Source organism: Convolutriloba macropyga, chromosome 3, assembly GCF_964194025.1.
Source record: "Convolutriloba macropyga chromosome 3, txConMacr16.3, whole genome shotgun sequence".
Lineage (NCBI taxonomy): Eukaryota > Metazoa > Xenacoelomorpha > Acoela > Convolutidae > Convolutriloba > Convolutriloba macropyga.
Window position 1 is genome coordinate 10,960,953 of NC_134470.1, and position 18,796 is coordinate 10,979,748.

Consider the following 18,796-nt stretch of genomic DNA (forward strand, 5'->3'; position numbering starts at 1 on the left):
GGTCAACAGGGGAGCGCTCGCTGGTAATGCAGAAACCTGTTGCGTAACAACACAAATAGCAACTGACGAGGTCATGAACAGCACTAGTGGGGGGAGGAGGAAGGGGGGAGGGGGAGGGGAGGTGAGGGGAGGATGGGGAAAAGAGGTGCAAAATATTAGTTATCTTCTCAGGAGCGGCCAAACAGAGGGTGTTTATGACACGATACTGAACTTGGAGTACCGCTATGGTCAACCAATGTGGGATTATATGATATGTCGTGCTGACGACATCAGCTATGCTGGCTGTACTCCGGCACCTGACCCTCTTGGAATACTCCCTGGAGTCCACTGCGTAATAGAGCCTATGTAAGTGATCTTGTGATCTTCAAATTGAAGTCAACATTGGGATCTATTCTACCCCCCCCCCCCCCCCAACATAAATCTTTTATGACCCCCAGGCTATTTCTTACATAGTAACGTGCTAATTTGTAACTGGGGGTCATAAAAACACTCAGGGCGAAACAGAATAGATCCCAACATTATTAGGCCAATCTTCCTCTCAAATGAAAGTGAAAGAGAGAGCAACGGAATGTAAGCGGTGTGAACGTTTATATAGCACACTATGTAAAAATATTGCACGTGGGTCTTGGGGTCATAAAACATATATTCCCACTAAGCTGGGGGGAGGGGCCAAAACTGAAATAGATCCCGATTATCTAGTGCCGGGTAGGAGTTTGAGATAAGTACGCAATTTTCAACTTTGCAAATGCCGAAAGTTCATGAAAGCCAAACTCTGGCTCTGTATGTGAGAACTTCTGGCACTGTAGATTTCGCCATTCTAATGACCGAAATGAGCCGGATGGTAAGAAAAAGAGCAGATAGAAAAGTATCAATTATAAATTTTTTATTATTCTCTCATAGACTTACAGCTTAGAGCTAGACTTACAGCTTCAAATGGTATCAACTCATCAATTTACTCTCTAGAACGGAATACCAAAATTAAGAATATATCTAACCCGGGTCGAGGTTGAGCGGTGAGTTTTCGCAAGAAATGCGGTGAAATCGACGAAAAAAAATAATTTTCACTGCGTATTTCTTACATCTTTTTGCGGTGAATGCGGTGAATTATTTATTTTCACCGCGTTTCCGGTATTCCTACTTCCATACACGGGTTCCGACCTCTTACCTCCTGCATGTCGTCAACTTCTTATTCCACAGCGCCAACTCTCAATTACGTCAATGATACTTCTTGTGAATTTAAATACACGTTGGAAAAAAAATGCGGCGAATTTTTGTAAGAAATGCGGTGAAATTAGCGGTGAATTTTTTAATGAAAGGCGATGAAATGCAGTGAACTATTTTTTTCACCGCATTCACTGCATTCGCCGAATTTCCTAAGTAAATTCACCGCATTCACTGCATTTCTAACCAAAATTCGCCCAAAAACCTCGACCCAGGAAAGCACTTCAAATGGCATAGCGGAAACCAGAGAGTTTTTGCGAGAATGTGCGCACAACTCAAGTATATCAAACACATTTCTTTGTTTTGAGTCGAATGGCTCGTTTTACTATCCGTTTTGCGAAGTTCATACTAATTAAATTTTTTTGAGAAACCTTCAGAACTACTTTTGGTAATATGAAAAATGGAAAACACAGAAGACTTTTTTGATATAATTTTCACGAGAAGTGATACCAAGAGTATTGAAAAACCGCGAGCATCTTTTCTGCTAGCGCCATCCCCCCTTGCTTAGTTTTGCAACCCCATTTATAAATGTTTATAAACATACTGCTAATGTTAAGTCAGTTTATACATGAAAATATATGAACAATATACATTTACTAAAAGCTAGCATAGATATGGTTTGACATTTTTAAGTATTTCAACGAAAAAATGTTGCATATAACATATGCATCAAAAAAGTTTTTTGTATTATATCATTTTTGGTGTCATCCGCTGCAATAAGGGCTCGATTTTTCAATTTTTTATAGAAACTTTTCTAAAATTGCCTTCAATCTACCTAGAAACTCTTGTTTCAATGAAATGCAACTATAACTTTTATAATTCTCAAAAACATTTTGGGGGTGCTAAGATAACGGCTATATAGGGCAGGGGGTGCTAGCAGAAAAGATCAAAAAAAACTTGCAAAAAAACAGATTTTCGAGGGAACTTAAAGTTCAAGGAGAGCCAGCAATCAAAAACAGAATTCAGCTTAAACAAACAAAGAACAAAGACAACAATAGGAAAAACAGATAATAAATGATTAGACATGATTTTTCTTGATTAGCTTAAGAACTCCGAAAGAACCAAAAATTTGAATCAGATTCATTAAAAAATTACTTCTCACTTCTTATCTACTTAAGATAACACGGGCTGATGCAATCTGTACCAACCAGTTTGACTAAAGATCCTGATAAAGATTTTTTTAGCAAAAATGTTACCGAATAACAAAAATGCATCGAGAGTTTAAAGAATATGTCAAATTTGGTCCTTCTGAAATTTTTTTCATTTCATAACTTTTAGACGATTTAAAAATTGTTTGTCGAATTTTTTGTTCCAATGTTGCGACCGATCGAAGCAATAGTATGGTACAACAATTTTTTTCACTTCAACCAAACTACAGTTGAGACCGGTCCACTGTTCAAAATAACAACTCTTTGTTTGCTCTTTTCCCAATTTATTCTTCTCTCCGTCTTAATACAAGTTTCTTATGAACAATCAACGTAGATGAACTGGAAGCCAAATGTATACCATAAATAATTGGAGGGCATGGTATTGGCCAGTGTTTAGCCGTGACTTTTTCTCCTTCTCAGACAGAATTTAGCTGATGTTGATATTGAAAAGCCTGCCTGTACAGCCCTCCTGCAGTAGTCCCGTTAAATTGCTCCGATAATCAACACGAAGTGTGATTACTGCTAATGAACAGAACAGAGCAAGCAAGTCGGTAGCTTTGACATGTTTTGTTAATCAAAGTTCCTAGCGAATCGAAGGACAAAAAATGTTTAAATTTGGAAGTCGCTTGAGTCATTCGGAGCAACGAACAGACTACTGAATTCACAGAATAACAGCTTTTTTTCAATTTTGGTAAAATTTTGTGGTTGCTGCCTGAGGTACCCGATATTCGGTCAACTACCTGTTTGTTCAATCAAATCGTTATTTAATGACTTCAAAGAGCACGTCAATCAACTTTCAATAGTAATCTGTTATTTCTACCTCTCTCATTTCAAACTTAAGATAATAACAATAATGTTCCAAATATACTGATGCAATGAATCAAATAGTTTGTGATTTAGAAGCCATAATTTTTCAAGCAGATTAATTTGTTCAAAAGCCGCAAAAACCAACAAAAGAGCAAAAAATATTTATTATTTATTTGATATTTTCCGTTCTAGAGAAAAAATTTTTTCTCTAGTTTTGTTGTACAACAGAAGTAGCACATTTTTTGGATACGTTTTTGTAGAAGCAAATTTCAACAAAAAGATATTACACATTTCATAAACTAATTTAAGCGTAAAAAAAGGGGAGAAATTAAAAGTTTTCTGTTTTCTTATTTAAAAAAAGTTAGTTCAAATTTTCCCTATTAAGTTTTTGATAATGTTTCTGAGTTTTAGTTATTTCACAAAACCTATTCATTCATAAAAAATCACAAATCTAATTAGTAGAGGTAATTAGTAGAAGAGAAAAAACCCGCAGAAACTGAAAGAAAACTTGATTTATGATTTTTGTTCTCTGAATACTCTTTTTTTTCTGATAATACATTTATAAAGAAATTTTTGCTTTATTTTGTTAGTAATTGTCCTTTCAATCAAATTAGGATCATAAAATTTATTTTCTTTTTCTTAAATAAGAAACGTTTGTAGTATTAGGAGAGCCGTTACAAATGAACGGATAATTAATCCCGCATTAGAGCGAACGTATTTAGGCGCTAATTAACCATTCTTTCGCTGCGCGCTAAATAAACTAACGCTTGTTAAGACTACCAGTACACAAGTATTTAAACAACTCAGTTCGACTTATTTAAATAACACAACTTTAGGCCTGGATCTCCTCGCTTATATCCAGGATAGAAAATGTACATTGTTGAACGTAGGCGGCCTGTAAAACCACAGTTTCTTTTGATTTAAATTACTTCTGCTTTTGACAGTTGCAATGCAGATCTTTCCCCCCAAGTTCAATAAAGATGAAGCAGATTGCTTCAGGGGAAAAGACAATAGAGTCTCATAAAAAGCCCCCAAGAAAACCATATTTGTTGCGGTTTTAGAAGAGGGGAAAAGCAGAAAACAGGCGCCTACAAAATCAATAATTGATGCTCTCAGCTTTTTAGATTTTTATTATTTTTTGGAGTTTCAATAATTTTTCCGTGAGATAAAAAAGAGTTAATTCTCTTGCCTTCTCGGCCAATAGGAAAATTAAGAAGCACCTCACTATGAACGTGAGTTTGTGATTCGCTCCCTATCGGCCCTAACGGAGCTGAGAGGAATTAATTGTTTCTCTCAGCGAAGTGGGACGGAATAAAATTAGAGAGACAAATAACAGAGCCAGCGACGAGCAGCAGACAACTGCTTTCATTTTTCTCAAAATTTAACTTCACTTTGACAATAAAATAGTCGAACAAAATTGTTTAATAACTTAGACAAATAATTCCAGATTTAATTTTATAACTTTCTTTTTCGACAAATAACATAACTGAAGAAACATCCAAGTGAACGATCGCCCAACAGCTCACCTCCAATTCACCACTACACAACTGGTAATTAGTAAGCTGTAATTTTATATTTACTCTTTTATAAATTTAATACTTTCAGCCCTCCAACTATTTTAAATTGAGACTTATAGCACAGACAGGTCTTAGGCATATATCTTTGCCTTCGATTTGTTATATCTTTTGTCAAGTTTGACTGGCATACATAAAGAGATCCCGTATTGTGTGATCTGTAGCAGCCCAGCCAAATTTGATAACTGGTGCGCCCAGAGGAAAGAATCACGCCTGAATTTTTGTTTTTCTATCCGATCGGATTAAAATAGTAAAATAACCACTAGCACAGAAGTGAAAGCACACTAGTAGCCAAACAAATAGAGTAATTTATATCAAATTTACGGCCGAAATACAGTAAATTTACATTAAAATAGTAACAGGCAACTGATTCTTTGCTCTTGTAAAATTGTTCTGACACGGGTGGGGGTAATCTATGTCCGATTTTTAGTTTATTTATATAACAATTGAAGTACTTTTACATTTTATAGTCAAAATTTAACCAAAAATCATCCCCCCAAAACCTATTTAGCCTAATTTTTACCCAATTTTCATCAAATTTATGGTTAAATTTTAGTATTTACACCTTAAATAACCAAAATTCAACCAGATTGTATCCCCCCAAAACATATTTAATTTGATTTTAACCCAATTTTCACCAAATTTATGGTTGAATTTTAGTATTTTCACTCTAAATAATTGAAAGTTATACAAAATTCATCCCCCCATAACCTGTTTATTCTATTTCTAACCCGATTTTGACCAAATTTATGGTTAAATTTTAGTATTTTCACTCTAAATAATCGAAAATTATACAGATTTCATCCCAACAAAACTTGTTTAGACTATTTCTGACCCGATTTGGACCAAATTTATGATTAAATTGTAGCATATACACTCCAAATAACCAAAAATTATCCAAATTTCACCGCCTCAACATCTAATTAAACTAAATTTTAGCCGATTTTCACCAAATTCACAGCAGAATTTTAGCATTTTCACACTAAATAGCCGATTTTTAACCAAAAATCATCCCCCCAAATCATATTTAGAGTAACATATGTCTAATTTTTACTGAATTTTTGACCAAAATATAGCATTTTCAAACAACTTAACGTAAATTTAACCAGAATTCATCCCCCCAAAACGTTTTTAGTGTAATTTATATCTAATTTTCTACACATTTAATCACACGTTGTTGCATTTTCTTATTAGCTAACCCAATTTTGGTTAAATTTAAGCCTTCCTTAGTTGAATATTCACTCCGTTTTATCAATTCCTTGACCCGGGTGGGGTAATATTAATCAAATTTTAACCAAATAAACATTATTTTGACTTAAATCCTCAAAAACTAACCAGATTTTAACAAAATTAACGTCACTTTTATCATAATTTAACGGATACTAATCACATTTAAGCCTTAAAAACATCATTCTTATCCAATTTTAACCAATATTACTCAAGAAAATAGCCATATTAACGTCATTTTTACAAAAAATTTGGAAATATTAACCAAGTTTTGACCACATAAATCTCAATAAGGCCCTAATTTAACAAAGAATAACGGGTTTTAAACTAAATTTTATCCCCCCAACATAGATTTTTAGCCTAAAAAAACATAAATTGATGCGAATTCCCCCATTTTAACCGGTTTCAAAATAAAAATTTCACCAATAGAGGTTTTAAACAGTGCATGGACCAAACTGGAATAGTTATTGTAGAACATCTTACTCTAACAGCAATAGAAAACACTAGAAGGGGTAAAATAACACGGTTTATTACTGACGGAATTACTTTCTTAGCTATTTTCTACGTGTTTGAACATAATTCTCCCGCTGATTTTTGTATAACTTATGCATCTGAGAACCCAAATTTTCAGAATTTACTAACTTTGTTAAAAACTAAAAACAGTGTGATCGAGATTCCCGCAGAAAATTTAGCCAATAATTAATTAAAAGAGCGTAAACTAGCCTTTTTAACCCAATTTGTACACAAATTTATTATAGAAAAGTTGTTGTCTCATGTTAAAATACAGTCATTAACAGACTCAAGCACTTTAGAAACAATATTTAAACACAATAAAAGCTACAAAAATACTACTACTGATGTACTAAACATCCCGTACTAAACGTTTTTATACTGTCTTCTGTGTAATTTCATACAAAAATACATTAATAAAACAACAAAAACAATTGTTCTATGTTATTTATATGTCATATATTAAAGTAAACGTTCAAGATCTAAATATAAGTATTAAACACATAACAAAATAGGCAAAGTTTCATATTTTTTAACTGACCAGAACAGAAACTTTTTATGCATTTACCATCACTCTTCTAGCGAAACAGAAACTGAAATCTACATAACTTACAAGTGGACCAACCCAAACTTTAAGGAACTTTTGTGTGCTCTAAGAAATCAGAACAGTGTGATAGAATTAGCATAAACGTTATCATCTTGTGTGTGGATGAGCCACCAAAATAAAATTCCCCCGTTTGGTTTACAAATCTTGAAAATCATTAAACCCAAATATATCAACGTTTCTCCTGACGATCCGAGCTTACCAGATAGAGTTAAATTACTTATAAAAACAGAATTTGTCACACAAATTAGATTTTCAAAAATAAACAGATTTCACCAATACTCTGTTGAATTTAAACACTCTGAAAGCACTTATCCTTGGTTATTAAATTTTACCGTTGAGCAAACCGATATTTACTCTTGGGTTGAAATTTTTAGTACTGATAACTGCAAAAACTTTGAATTTAAAATACAATCTTTAAACGGTCCTAAACAAATAAAATTCATAACAAAAAACAAACAGTTCAACTTTCTACCTTAGTATTAGCGTTTTATTACATATTTGTTATAACAAAAATATTTTCTACACTAATTACCCAAACTAATAATACTTTCGTATAAAATATTCTTTTCGTACACTAAAATAAAACATGGCAGCGAACGTTGTTGCGTACCCCGACATAGCGTTAGAGAAATTTACAGGTTTGGATCCATCTGAAGATGCCCAGGAATTCTTTAGTTTAATACAAAGAAAAATCCAATTCTCACTAGGAACAAGAGATCCTGCGGATGCTGATTTGCAAGCAGCATACGACGCTAGACAAAAAGCGTTGTTTGGTTCGGTTTTGCGTGGGCCCGCAGCCCAATGGTTTGAAACCTTAGCACCAGGTTTAGCATGGAACGAAGTTAGAAATCAGTTCATTACCCGTTTTACTGATGCAAAAGACAAGTATAGGAAAAGAATTGAAGTCGAGAGTATTAAAAGGCAACCAGATGAGTTGATAAAAAGCTATACACACCGAGTAACAAAAGCAGTTGAAAAAGGATGGCCAGATCCAGATTTTAACAACGACCAGCGTAACGCTAAGTGTATGGAGTACTTTGTAAGAGGATTAACGCCACCTACACTCAAGCAAAAGGCTCATCAGCGGTTAATAGAAAACCCAGCTACAACTTGGCAACAATTACAGGATCATGTAGCAACTAAAGACTTAAGTTTTTCTGTTAGCAGTGAATTCACGGGTACTGCCTCAAGTAGTATCGACAATAAAATAGAAATAGAAGGGTTAAAAAACCAACTCACAGAAATTGCAAATCTAATGAAAGATCATAAAATAAACGCCACATACAACAACGACAATCCCAGATTCAAACAAAACCAGACTAGATTCTGCAAGTTTTGCAAACGTTCAGGTCACACAATAGCTTTCTGTTTTAAGTACAAGGACTTTAAAAACGAAAACCGAAACCCACCTCAACAACGAGAAAAGTTCACAGATAATTATAAACGTAGTAGGAGCCATTCACCAGGTCAACAAAATTACAAATCAAACAATTATGACAATCGAAATTCTAGGGACAGACAGAGAAATAGTTATAACCAAAATCAACCCAATTATCAAAACAACTCTAGATCAGACTACCGACATCGATCACCGTACCCATCAAACTCTTCAAATAATTATCGATCATCTTCTTACGATAACCGATCACAGGAACGAGACAATAACCATCGAAACTATTCTTACAGAGATAACAATAGGCAAAGTAGTAGGGATAGACAAAACAACGGTCCTCCAAGATCAGATAATCGATATCGTGATAGGAGTAGAGACCATGACCGAGATAGGACACCTACTAGACAAAACAATAATACTCAGTCAAGAGATAACAGTGAAGGGCGAAGCCCTCGAGTTCACTTTACCAGTGAAACTTCCAGAGACTATTACAATAATGAGAATCACAACGAAGAGTATTTAAACTAGACAGGTCTCCGTTCATAAACACTACTGATAACAAAGCAAGTTACTCACATATTTATATTAATTTATACCAATCCGTCGGAGACAAAAATAAAAATAACGGCTTAGAAACACAGTTTTTATTGGACACAGGAGCATCAAGCTCTATAATTAATTACCACACTTATCTTGGACTATGTAAATTACAACACATTGAGATGAAAGCTTCAAAAAATCATACTTTAGCGGTTAATGGTGAGAAACTGAAACTTCTAGGTCAAATTACCTTCAAAACTTCTTTCGACATTGAAGGAAAGTATCAAGTGGAAGTTACCACATGGGTTTCAGCAAAAGATGGTTGCAAGCCGAATTTGTTGGGAATGGATTTCCTTGAATCTACAGTAAAATCTATTGACCTAACCACTCCAAAAATTGATTTAAAAACTTACCCTGAAGTAGCCGTCACATTATCTAGATACCAAACGAAAAGCTATCCATACATTAGTTCTTACAAAATTGTAACTCTTGACCAGCAACTACCATTAGCACCAAAATCAACTCGAGTAATATCAATTAGACCTCCGAATGAATTCTTCAGAAAGGGAACCTCCTTCGTAATTGGAAGTGAACTGCAAGCTCAAGGAATTTATACTTACAATGATCAGTGTTTTAGAAAAGAAAAGGAACTACCAATAATGCTAAACAATCCTCTAAACAACAAGGTTGTCATCCAAAAGGGTCCTATTGGGCACACTTTAGAAGACATTGAAATTAGACAAGACCCAGAATTTTCTGTAGTTGACAACGTTGCATTCATAAACCACCTAATGAATAGTGACACTAATTGGGATCAAATATTCCATGTTAGTGAAAAACAAGGTACAAAAATTTCAAAAATTCAAAATTTCTTAGCAGGCAAAACTCCTGAAAAACAAAGAAAACAGAAAAGCGAAAAAGGCAACAAGATTTTACCAAAAACTACGAATTAGAAACAGACTTTAGCGACGATCTAAAGGATCTTAAGCCACAATTAGAAACAACTGATGAGAACATCAGACCCGTTGAACTTCCCAAAGAAAAACTTAACAGATTTGACAAAACCGATCAAGCGTTTCTCAAAAAATTTGATTTCAGTCAAGCTGATATCAATGACGAAAACTTAGACAAGTTACTGAGGACTTTAACTAAAAATAAAGACGTTTACTCTCAACACAAATACGATGTTGGAAAAATAAAACAAAAGTTTCATGTTAAACTTTTACCTAATTCAACTTTGACAAAACAAAGACCATCCAAAGTACCATTACATTATCAGGAAAAACTAGAAAACCTTTTGGAACAACTGTGTAAAACAGGTATAATCCGGGAAATGGGTAATGATAAAGAAATGGGATCAGAATTTATTAATCCAATCATAATCCTACCCAAGGGGAACACAGTAAAACTGGTTATAGATGCCCGATACCTGAATTCAATAACAGACCTTAGTCGATATTCATGGCCACTCGAACCAATCGGAAGTCTATTAACTAGATTAAAAGGTAATTTCTTCACAACCAGTGATCTTTGTTCAGCCTATAACCAAGTCCCTCTAACTGAGGAAACCAAACAGCTGGTAAGTTTTGTAACTGGTCCAAAGCAATACACATTTGAACGCGGATTTTACGGCCTATGTGGTCTACCTAATTTCTTCAGTCGTATAATGACTATCCATTTTGCACCATTAATTAGAAAAAAACAAGCTATAACCTACATTGATGACACCATCATGCAAGCGCAAGATGAAACCGAAATGTTTGAAATAATTGACAAGTACCATGAACTTTTAAGGAAATCAGGATTGAAAGCTCAACCTGAAAAGACTAAATTTTTCCTTAGGAAAGTACAATTCTTGGGACATGTAGTAGGTAAAGATGGGATACAACCAGTCAAGAAGCGAGTAGCAGATTTAAAAGCACTTAAGTCGCCTGAAAACAAACGTGATGTCATGAGAGTTCTAGGTTGCTTAGGATTCTACAGCATGTACATCAAAAATTTGCATGTTGACTGCAAACCATTTTATGACCTAACCCGCACAGAAACTAAATTTGTCTGGACAACAGAACACGAAAAACTGTTTAACGACATTAAAAACAGGATTAGCGAAGATACGATCTTAGCAATACCTGATACTAAATACCCTTTCCACGTGCATGTAGACGCTTCTTCTATAGGAGTAGGCTCAATTCTCGTTCAAGAATTTCCAGAAGGGAAACGAATAGTGTCTTTTAACTGTAGAATTTACACTAAAGAGGAACAAAAAATGAGCACCACAGCACGCGAACTTTGCGGTGTAATATCTGCACTACAAACTTATGAGCATTACCTAATTGGTTCTCCCCATCCAGTATATGTGTACACCGACCATAAGCCTTTAATGTATCTATGGGGTAGAAGAGGAAAACTCTCTCACAGGTTTTTCAGGTACCAGTTAGTAATATCTCAATTTCAGAACTTGAAAATTATTTGGACTGAAGGAAAAAACTTAGCTTTTCCTGACATCCTAAGTCGCAATGTGAAACTTAAAGATCTGGACAAGTATCAACTTAAACACAAAAAGATACCAAAAGACATTAGTTTTTACGACGAGCATGGTAATGAGGAAAAATACTTCATTTTGCGTGATAATGAAAAGGGACCAGCAGATGACTTCTTCCCAATCCTAAAACAAAGCATAACGGGTATCGACAAATTCATTTTCAAAAATGACAAAATGGTAAAGCAAAAGTACGACAATAATCAAAACAGACTTTGCTCAATAAACAATATTTCGGAAGATTTCTCGTATGGTTCATCAATTAACCACTATAGGCGTCACCGCAAACATGAAATAACCCCTGTATCAGAACAGGAGGAAGACGAAACGTCTGATCATTATACAGAAATTGATTCCTACCCTGATGAAGGGATAACCGAACAAAATTTTGACCCAATTTCGGAATTTGAATTGTTCAATGAGAACCAGTCACCGGAATTAGATTTTGACAAACTCTACATTGATCAAACTAATACCACAGACTCGGAGTACAGATTCCCTCTAGAATACGATAAAGTTTTTCTCGTGAAAAATAGCACTTGTATAGATAAACCCGAATTAGCCAAAAAACTTCCTTGTGCTCTCTCAGAAGGAGGTTGTCATTCGACATCACTCGACCCCTTTGCATACAATTGGGAGGCACCGGAAAATTGTATAGTTACTAAAAGATTTTCACAAAACGCAAAAATGCTAAAACATGAAAACGAACTTGGTAACGTACAGTATTTCATAGTGAGTGATGAAAAATCGGAGACGCCCTATGAAGGACCAGGAACGTATTCTCCTGCTGAAATGGACATAAAAATTAGAGTAATTGATGAAAAAGAAAAGGTGTGTGGAAAACCAGAATTTATTTACAGAACAAATTTAGATTCTTTATATGTTTCTTATAAAGGCGGATTTAATATGAAGACTGGCAAACCTTATAAAACAAAAACTCAACAATTTTTTCATAAACTTCGTGTTGAACCTGACAATAGCCTAAGTGTAAATGGGTTTAATAGGAAGCCTTCAGATGAACAGATCCGAACATCCGACAATGGTTTTGTTGCATGGGAACACTTAGACAAAGACAAGTTAGACTATGATCTTAACCTTGCGGTAAAAATGGATTTTGTCATATATCACAATTACATGCAAATAAAACAAGCATGGAAAGGTTTGGTCATAGAGCAATGCGAACTTGATCGAACTCAAAAACAAATGATACTAATGCAGGCTATCCAAAACAATCGTTTAGCTGGATATATGTTAACCGGCAACCGCTCGATGTTCTTAGACACAGATGGTAGCATAGGTTGGCTGTACCACTGTCCAAAACGAAATTCACCACTTCAGGTTCTTGAACAGTGTTATGATAGGATTCCTATTCATTATGATGGTAGGACAATGTTCGTCGACCCAATTACTCGACAAACCTACCCTTTTGCAAACGAAGTAGATTGTGTTGGAGGCTACAAAAATGCCTACCAATTAGATATTGATAATGAAAATTCATGGTACCATTTGATGCCAGCACCTGTTCCTTTACAACCGCCAAAAATATTCTCTTCAAGAGTTATTAATTCTATTCCAAAATTTACCGGTTACGAATCGCAACGTGCCGGAATTTACACACCAAATCAACTTAAATCGTTTTGGGACAATATCTTGCATTCGGAAGCTTCAAAATCTGTTTTGACAAAAATTTCAAGAGAAGTTCTAGAAGGAAGAAGCATAGACTATTCTCAAAAAGATATCTATGCGTCAGCAATGGGAATTAACAGACAAATTTATCTAGATTCTCTTCTTTCACCTACATTTTTTGCAAACCAGTTCAAAGGCACTTTTGGAATCATCACTTTTTATCTGGAAAAAATTGGAGTTTATTTTGCTTGTTTCTTGTGCATAAAATTCTTAACTGATGTAATCGTAACAATCATAAGAGCGTTCGAAATCCACAAAATATCCAACAAAACAATGGGTTTTTGGAAAATTCTATTAGGAGCAACATATAATCTTTGTATCTTATCGTTCTTTACACCGGTATTCTCTAACGAAACCAAACCGTCGGCCCCACAGAACAACAATCATTTTTTACCGCTTAGTAATTATCAACCTTACAGCACAATAGAAAAAACTTACAAATGCGTTGAGGATCAACCAAGAGAAAATAAAATTGATGAGCATTGTCATACAGAAAATAATAAAGTAGAATACCCAAATCTGGCGTCACATCAACCACAACCACAAAATGATGCAACCATTCAAAGTGTGGTGGCACCTCCTTAAAGCTGTTAATAAAAAAATCATCTTTTTCATAAAAAAATAATTTGTCTCAAAAATAAAAAAAATTATTTGTATTAGACTTTATAAGTTAATTAATATCTTTTTTAGATACACCTCAAGGATGCTATGCTATGCAACCCAAATTCATAAAACAGCCTAACGCTTTATTCATTCGATTTGGACAATACACCGGACAAATATTATCATCAAGTATTTCCGATTTAAAAACTACTGTAACTATTAGAGTTGCATCTTTCTACTTCAGTGACATTATAGACTTGGACGTACCGCATTCAAATTTTCAATACTTCTCATTGTTAAGAGCCCTGATTGATGACACAATTACTTTTGTAAACATTGGAGTCGAATACAAAATTGTTTCAAAGCATCTGAAGAAAAATATTATTAGACTTTGACTTTTCCTGTAAGAGACATGTGTGGATTCCTTCCTTGCTTTTTATTTCTTATAATCCATTTTCAACTATGTAATCGCAACTATGTCTATCTAGCTATTGCCTGCACTCTTCCCATACTCCGATTTTGCCTCAGTGAACCCGATTGATATATTATCTATAAATATCAATCGTTGTCAATAATCCTCTTTTCGGAAATAATTGACACACCCTTTTTTATCCTTTTTTTTACATTTACATACTTTTATACATAGTTTTGAAATGAAGAACAATAAGTTAATTAACAACTAAAACGCTTCCATTAATGTACTTTTTGTTTCAAGATAGACTCGTTACAATTTATCAAATAAAGAAAACTTTTGAAGAAAATCACGGAGACATTTTCCCTCAAATCGTTATAAATTTTGAGTTTTGGGACACTTGGGAAAACGATACTGTGATTTTAACCCCTCATTCGTTGTATTGGAATTATTTTGTGTATTTAGCACAATTCGACCCTAATAGTCTGCCAAATGAGCTAGATCAGCAAAATGATTCATTTAACTAATAGAAACTTACAAATCAGAATCGGAAACCAAAATTTTGAGCTATTAGCCGTATACTATGTTTCCGCTATAAGTATAATGATTTTCACAAAAAAACCCATGACAAATATTTACAGACTTTTAACTATTTTCATCACTCATCCTCAGTTCGCCGAATTCACCATTTTTCTAGCATTCAAAGAGAACTCGGTATTTCAAGTACAACATCCAATCTACATTGCTTAAGTATCATTCTAAACTATGATATTTGCAGTTAACAATAAATTTGTAGAGTTACAAAAAATTCAACGATCTTTTGATGCATACCCAACTCCTGTACCTACTATGCTAGTAACGCTCAAAGAAATCCAAAGTGAAAAAATTTGTTTAATAAGTATTAATCCTCTCTCAGTTCATTGGAAATTCTTCCTCTTTATTCTAGAAAACCCAAACTGTGTACCTCACAATCTTTATTTTGAATTGCCGAAAAGTGACTCTTCTCAAAACGATTTAATTACTAAAGAATTGGAAACAATTACCAATTAAAAAACAGCAATGATATTCTCATACCAAAATTGCCTAATACAAATTCAATTTTTTGAAAAATCATTTGTGACAACAAAAAATAACAGAGTTATACCACAACTAATGCTCCATTTCGAATATTTAAACACTTGGACTGATGGAACCATCATCTTAACACCATCTTCCCCCTATTGGACATTCTTCATAAATGTATCCCAAGCTTTAAATGGTTCCAAAATCCCTTTTAATTTAGATCTCCTATAATGCTGTTGCACTTTGGTGAGCGACTAGTCAAAGTAGAATCCCTCGAGAAATCATTCATTGAAACTCCCACTGCAGAAATAAAGCCCTGTATAATCATACATTATACTGACTACGAACGTGGATGTGAGGGTTCTACTCGAGTCACCATGGGAATGATGCACTGGGAATTCTTTCTCGCACTCATCGATATCGAAGAGCACTTCCCAGTCAACTTGGGCGCTCTTCAGTAAAGTAATTTGTTTTACAAAACTTGCTCTCCACAAAAAAAAATTTTTTTTCTCCTTTCCTCTTCTTCATTTTTTTCTATCCTTTTTTTTCTGATCAATTTGTTCTTTTCCCCTCACTTCTTTCCAAATTGTTAAAACTAAAATGATTTTGTTTATTGGTAAGGAAAAATTTAAAATTGTTAAAGTAGAAAGATGGTTCAATATTTGTTTCACACAGTATAAAGCATGTATCAAGATAACTTATATGTTTTTAAGCACCGGTACCATTAATCATTATTACATTTATCCAAACGAGAAACACTGGAATTTCTTTTTTGCTATTGCAGATTTAAATGTAACTATCCCCAACGAACTTGAACACCATGGATTAGAACTCGTATACCCGAATCTTTCTGATTTGTCCATATAATGGGAAACATTCTGAAAATATCGTCTCAGCAACCTCAAATTGATACAACCCCTAAAGTTGAATGCCCTGTTTGTTATCTCCCTCGCCGTCAATTCAAAAAATTGCACAAAAACCCAAATGGTCAGCCGCCCCATTTTGCTTGCATTCCCTGTAGAAATGAATTATTTAAATATTGGAACCAACCTAAATGCCCCATTTGCGTAACCCCCATTTATACAATCAGTCATTGCCATTATTTCCAGTGTGATTCTTGTCAAGAAATCAAAAAGTTATCCACTTGCCACAGCCACTTCAAAAGCCTACACCCTGAAAAATCAATTTGTTTGCAGTGTATGACCTTCACAACTACTAAATGCCCCTTATGCAAACAAACAATTGACCCAAACAACCCGTGGTAAAATCCTTGATTCAAAACTACCTTCACAAATTATCCAAAATGTTTATCCCCAAAGTACTTGATTTTTTATTAATGGCCCTCATGATTATTGCAGCAGCCTTCTCCTTCGTTTTAACCGTTTTCCTCGTAGTTGTAAGTATTCCTTTCAACTTTTTGATGTTAGTAGTTATATTAGTAATAGTCCAAGCAATAAAATCCCAAAATAATCAACAACCAAATCCCCCAACCATACCAGTCCCATAATCCCCTCCAATAACAATCTTCCAAAAATGAATACAACTGACAAAGAAACCAATACTATAGAATCCAAACCGGTCTCATTAATTTGTTTATGCTGCAGACGTGAAACAATTGTTTTCAAGAAATTACACGAGAACCCCCCTGACGAACTACCCCACGTAATGTGTCTGCTCTGTTACCAATATGTTATAAACGATATGGGCTACGATTTTTGTCCTAAATGCTCTAAATTTAATGTTATCTTTTCAATCTTTAACTGGTTTCAATGTGATATTTGCAAACAAACAAGATTTCAATACTCTGTTGCAAAAACGTTTCATCACAGTGATCATAAGCCCGTCAACTTTTGTAAATTTTGCGTAGAAGATTATAAATTATGCCCTCGTTGCGAAAAAACAACCACATAATCTAAAATGAGTCCAAGAACATCCAAAATTTTACTTCTTTCCCTAGTTTTATTTTTAATCCAATCGATATCCCTAATTCAATTCAGTTTTTACCAGGAGCAAATCACCTCCTTCACCCTAGTTCTACACTACTCATTGAATTGACAAAACGCATCCCGTAACACTGTTTATTCTTCTTTTTGTCCTCTTATGCGCATTGGCAATATCCCTTTTTATTAATCACTACCTCCTTTCCATTTTCTCCAGATACGGAAAATGACCAATCTAGACCTATCCACAAAAATATTTATCTTAATCCTAATTACCTTGCTTGCAATATCGTTCCTTATTAACCTCATCCTACTGCAGTTTCTCAGAGGTTTTCCTGTTTTTGTATAAGGAAAATAAAATAACAGTCACTCGATGGGTCTTTCACAATCCCTATTCGACGGTTTCCGTTGGTTCTCTCCCCATAAGGACATTATCTGCCCTATATGTTCACGAAAAACCGTTATTGTAGAAAAACTACACAAGCAATTCCCCAAAGAAAACCCCCACTATGTATGTATTCCTTGCAGAAAAGCACTTTTTAAAAGATACCCAAACCCTAAATGTCCCATCTGTCTTCGACCTTGTCTTCCCGTCCTGATAACATTCTACTTCCGATGCAATTTATGCAAAAAAATGAAAACAGAATTAGGAGTAACAAAACACCCACATTTTTCCCAACATGACGAACACCGATTCTGTCGAGTGTGCATAAATAAGCAGAAAAAATGTCCCATTTGCAAAAATTTTTTAGACGACGTTGTCTAATAAACCAAAAACAACTCAAGTACAAACGATCTTTTTTTTCTCTCTTTTAACTTTTCCTCGGGAAGGGGTTACCTCAGCTTTCTCCAGCCTGCCCCCCTGGCTTTTTGAACCTAAATAATTCAGAACACTAACACGATAACTGAAAGTTCCAAAAACGACCCGAAAAATTTCCTTCTTTCAGCTAAAGCAAGGTTGTCTCCCCAGCTGCACGGGTCGTTGCAGCCGTGTTAGTGTGACGCACGCCCCAAGACTCACACCTCCGGGCAGCGGAGAAAGACGTACTTGTGCCAGGGCTGCCCGCCTGGCATAAGTATAAAAATTTTTTTTTATTATTGCCCCCCTCCCTTTATTAAAGTTAACTTTGCATTTAGCAAAACAAAAACTTTTCTACCAAACTTTAATAACAAATGCATTTAGCATTATAATTTTTAAGTAAAGCAGTTAGCAACAAAACCTTACAAAAACATTTTTACAATAGAATACATTTTATATTAGCAATACAATTGCAAACTTGAAAAGAAGCCATAATGTGTGATATTGATGACACAGGCTAACCAAAATCAAAATATTTTAGATCATTAACAAAGAAACACTCAGAATGACTACCAGACCCACACTCGCAAGCGTGGTAATCCCCAATCAACATCAACAAGTGACAACACAACAAGAACAAACACAAACCCACTCTTCCCAGCCTCCTATCTTCTCAAAGCCTCCATTTACAACCATTGCACCTCCATCAACTTCCAGTCAATACGATC

General features: G+C 34.7%; 1 protein-coding gene across 1 annotated transcript in view; it reads left to right on the top strand.

The window, feature by feature from the left end:
• LOC142336526 (uncharacterized) overlaps window positions 1–15,790 on the top strand; it is a 91,668-nt gene extending 75,878 nt beyond the window's left edge. The window contains exons 22-23 of the mRNA XM_075385433.1: window positions 172–345; window positions 15,550–15,790. Coding sequence (XP_075241548.1) covers window positions 172–345; window positions 15,550–15,790 — 415 coding nt within the window. The remainder of the gene's footprint in view (window positions 1–171; window positions 346–15,549) is intronic.
• The last annotated feature ends 3,006 nt before the right edge of the window (window positions 15,791–18,796 follow it).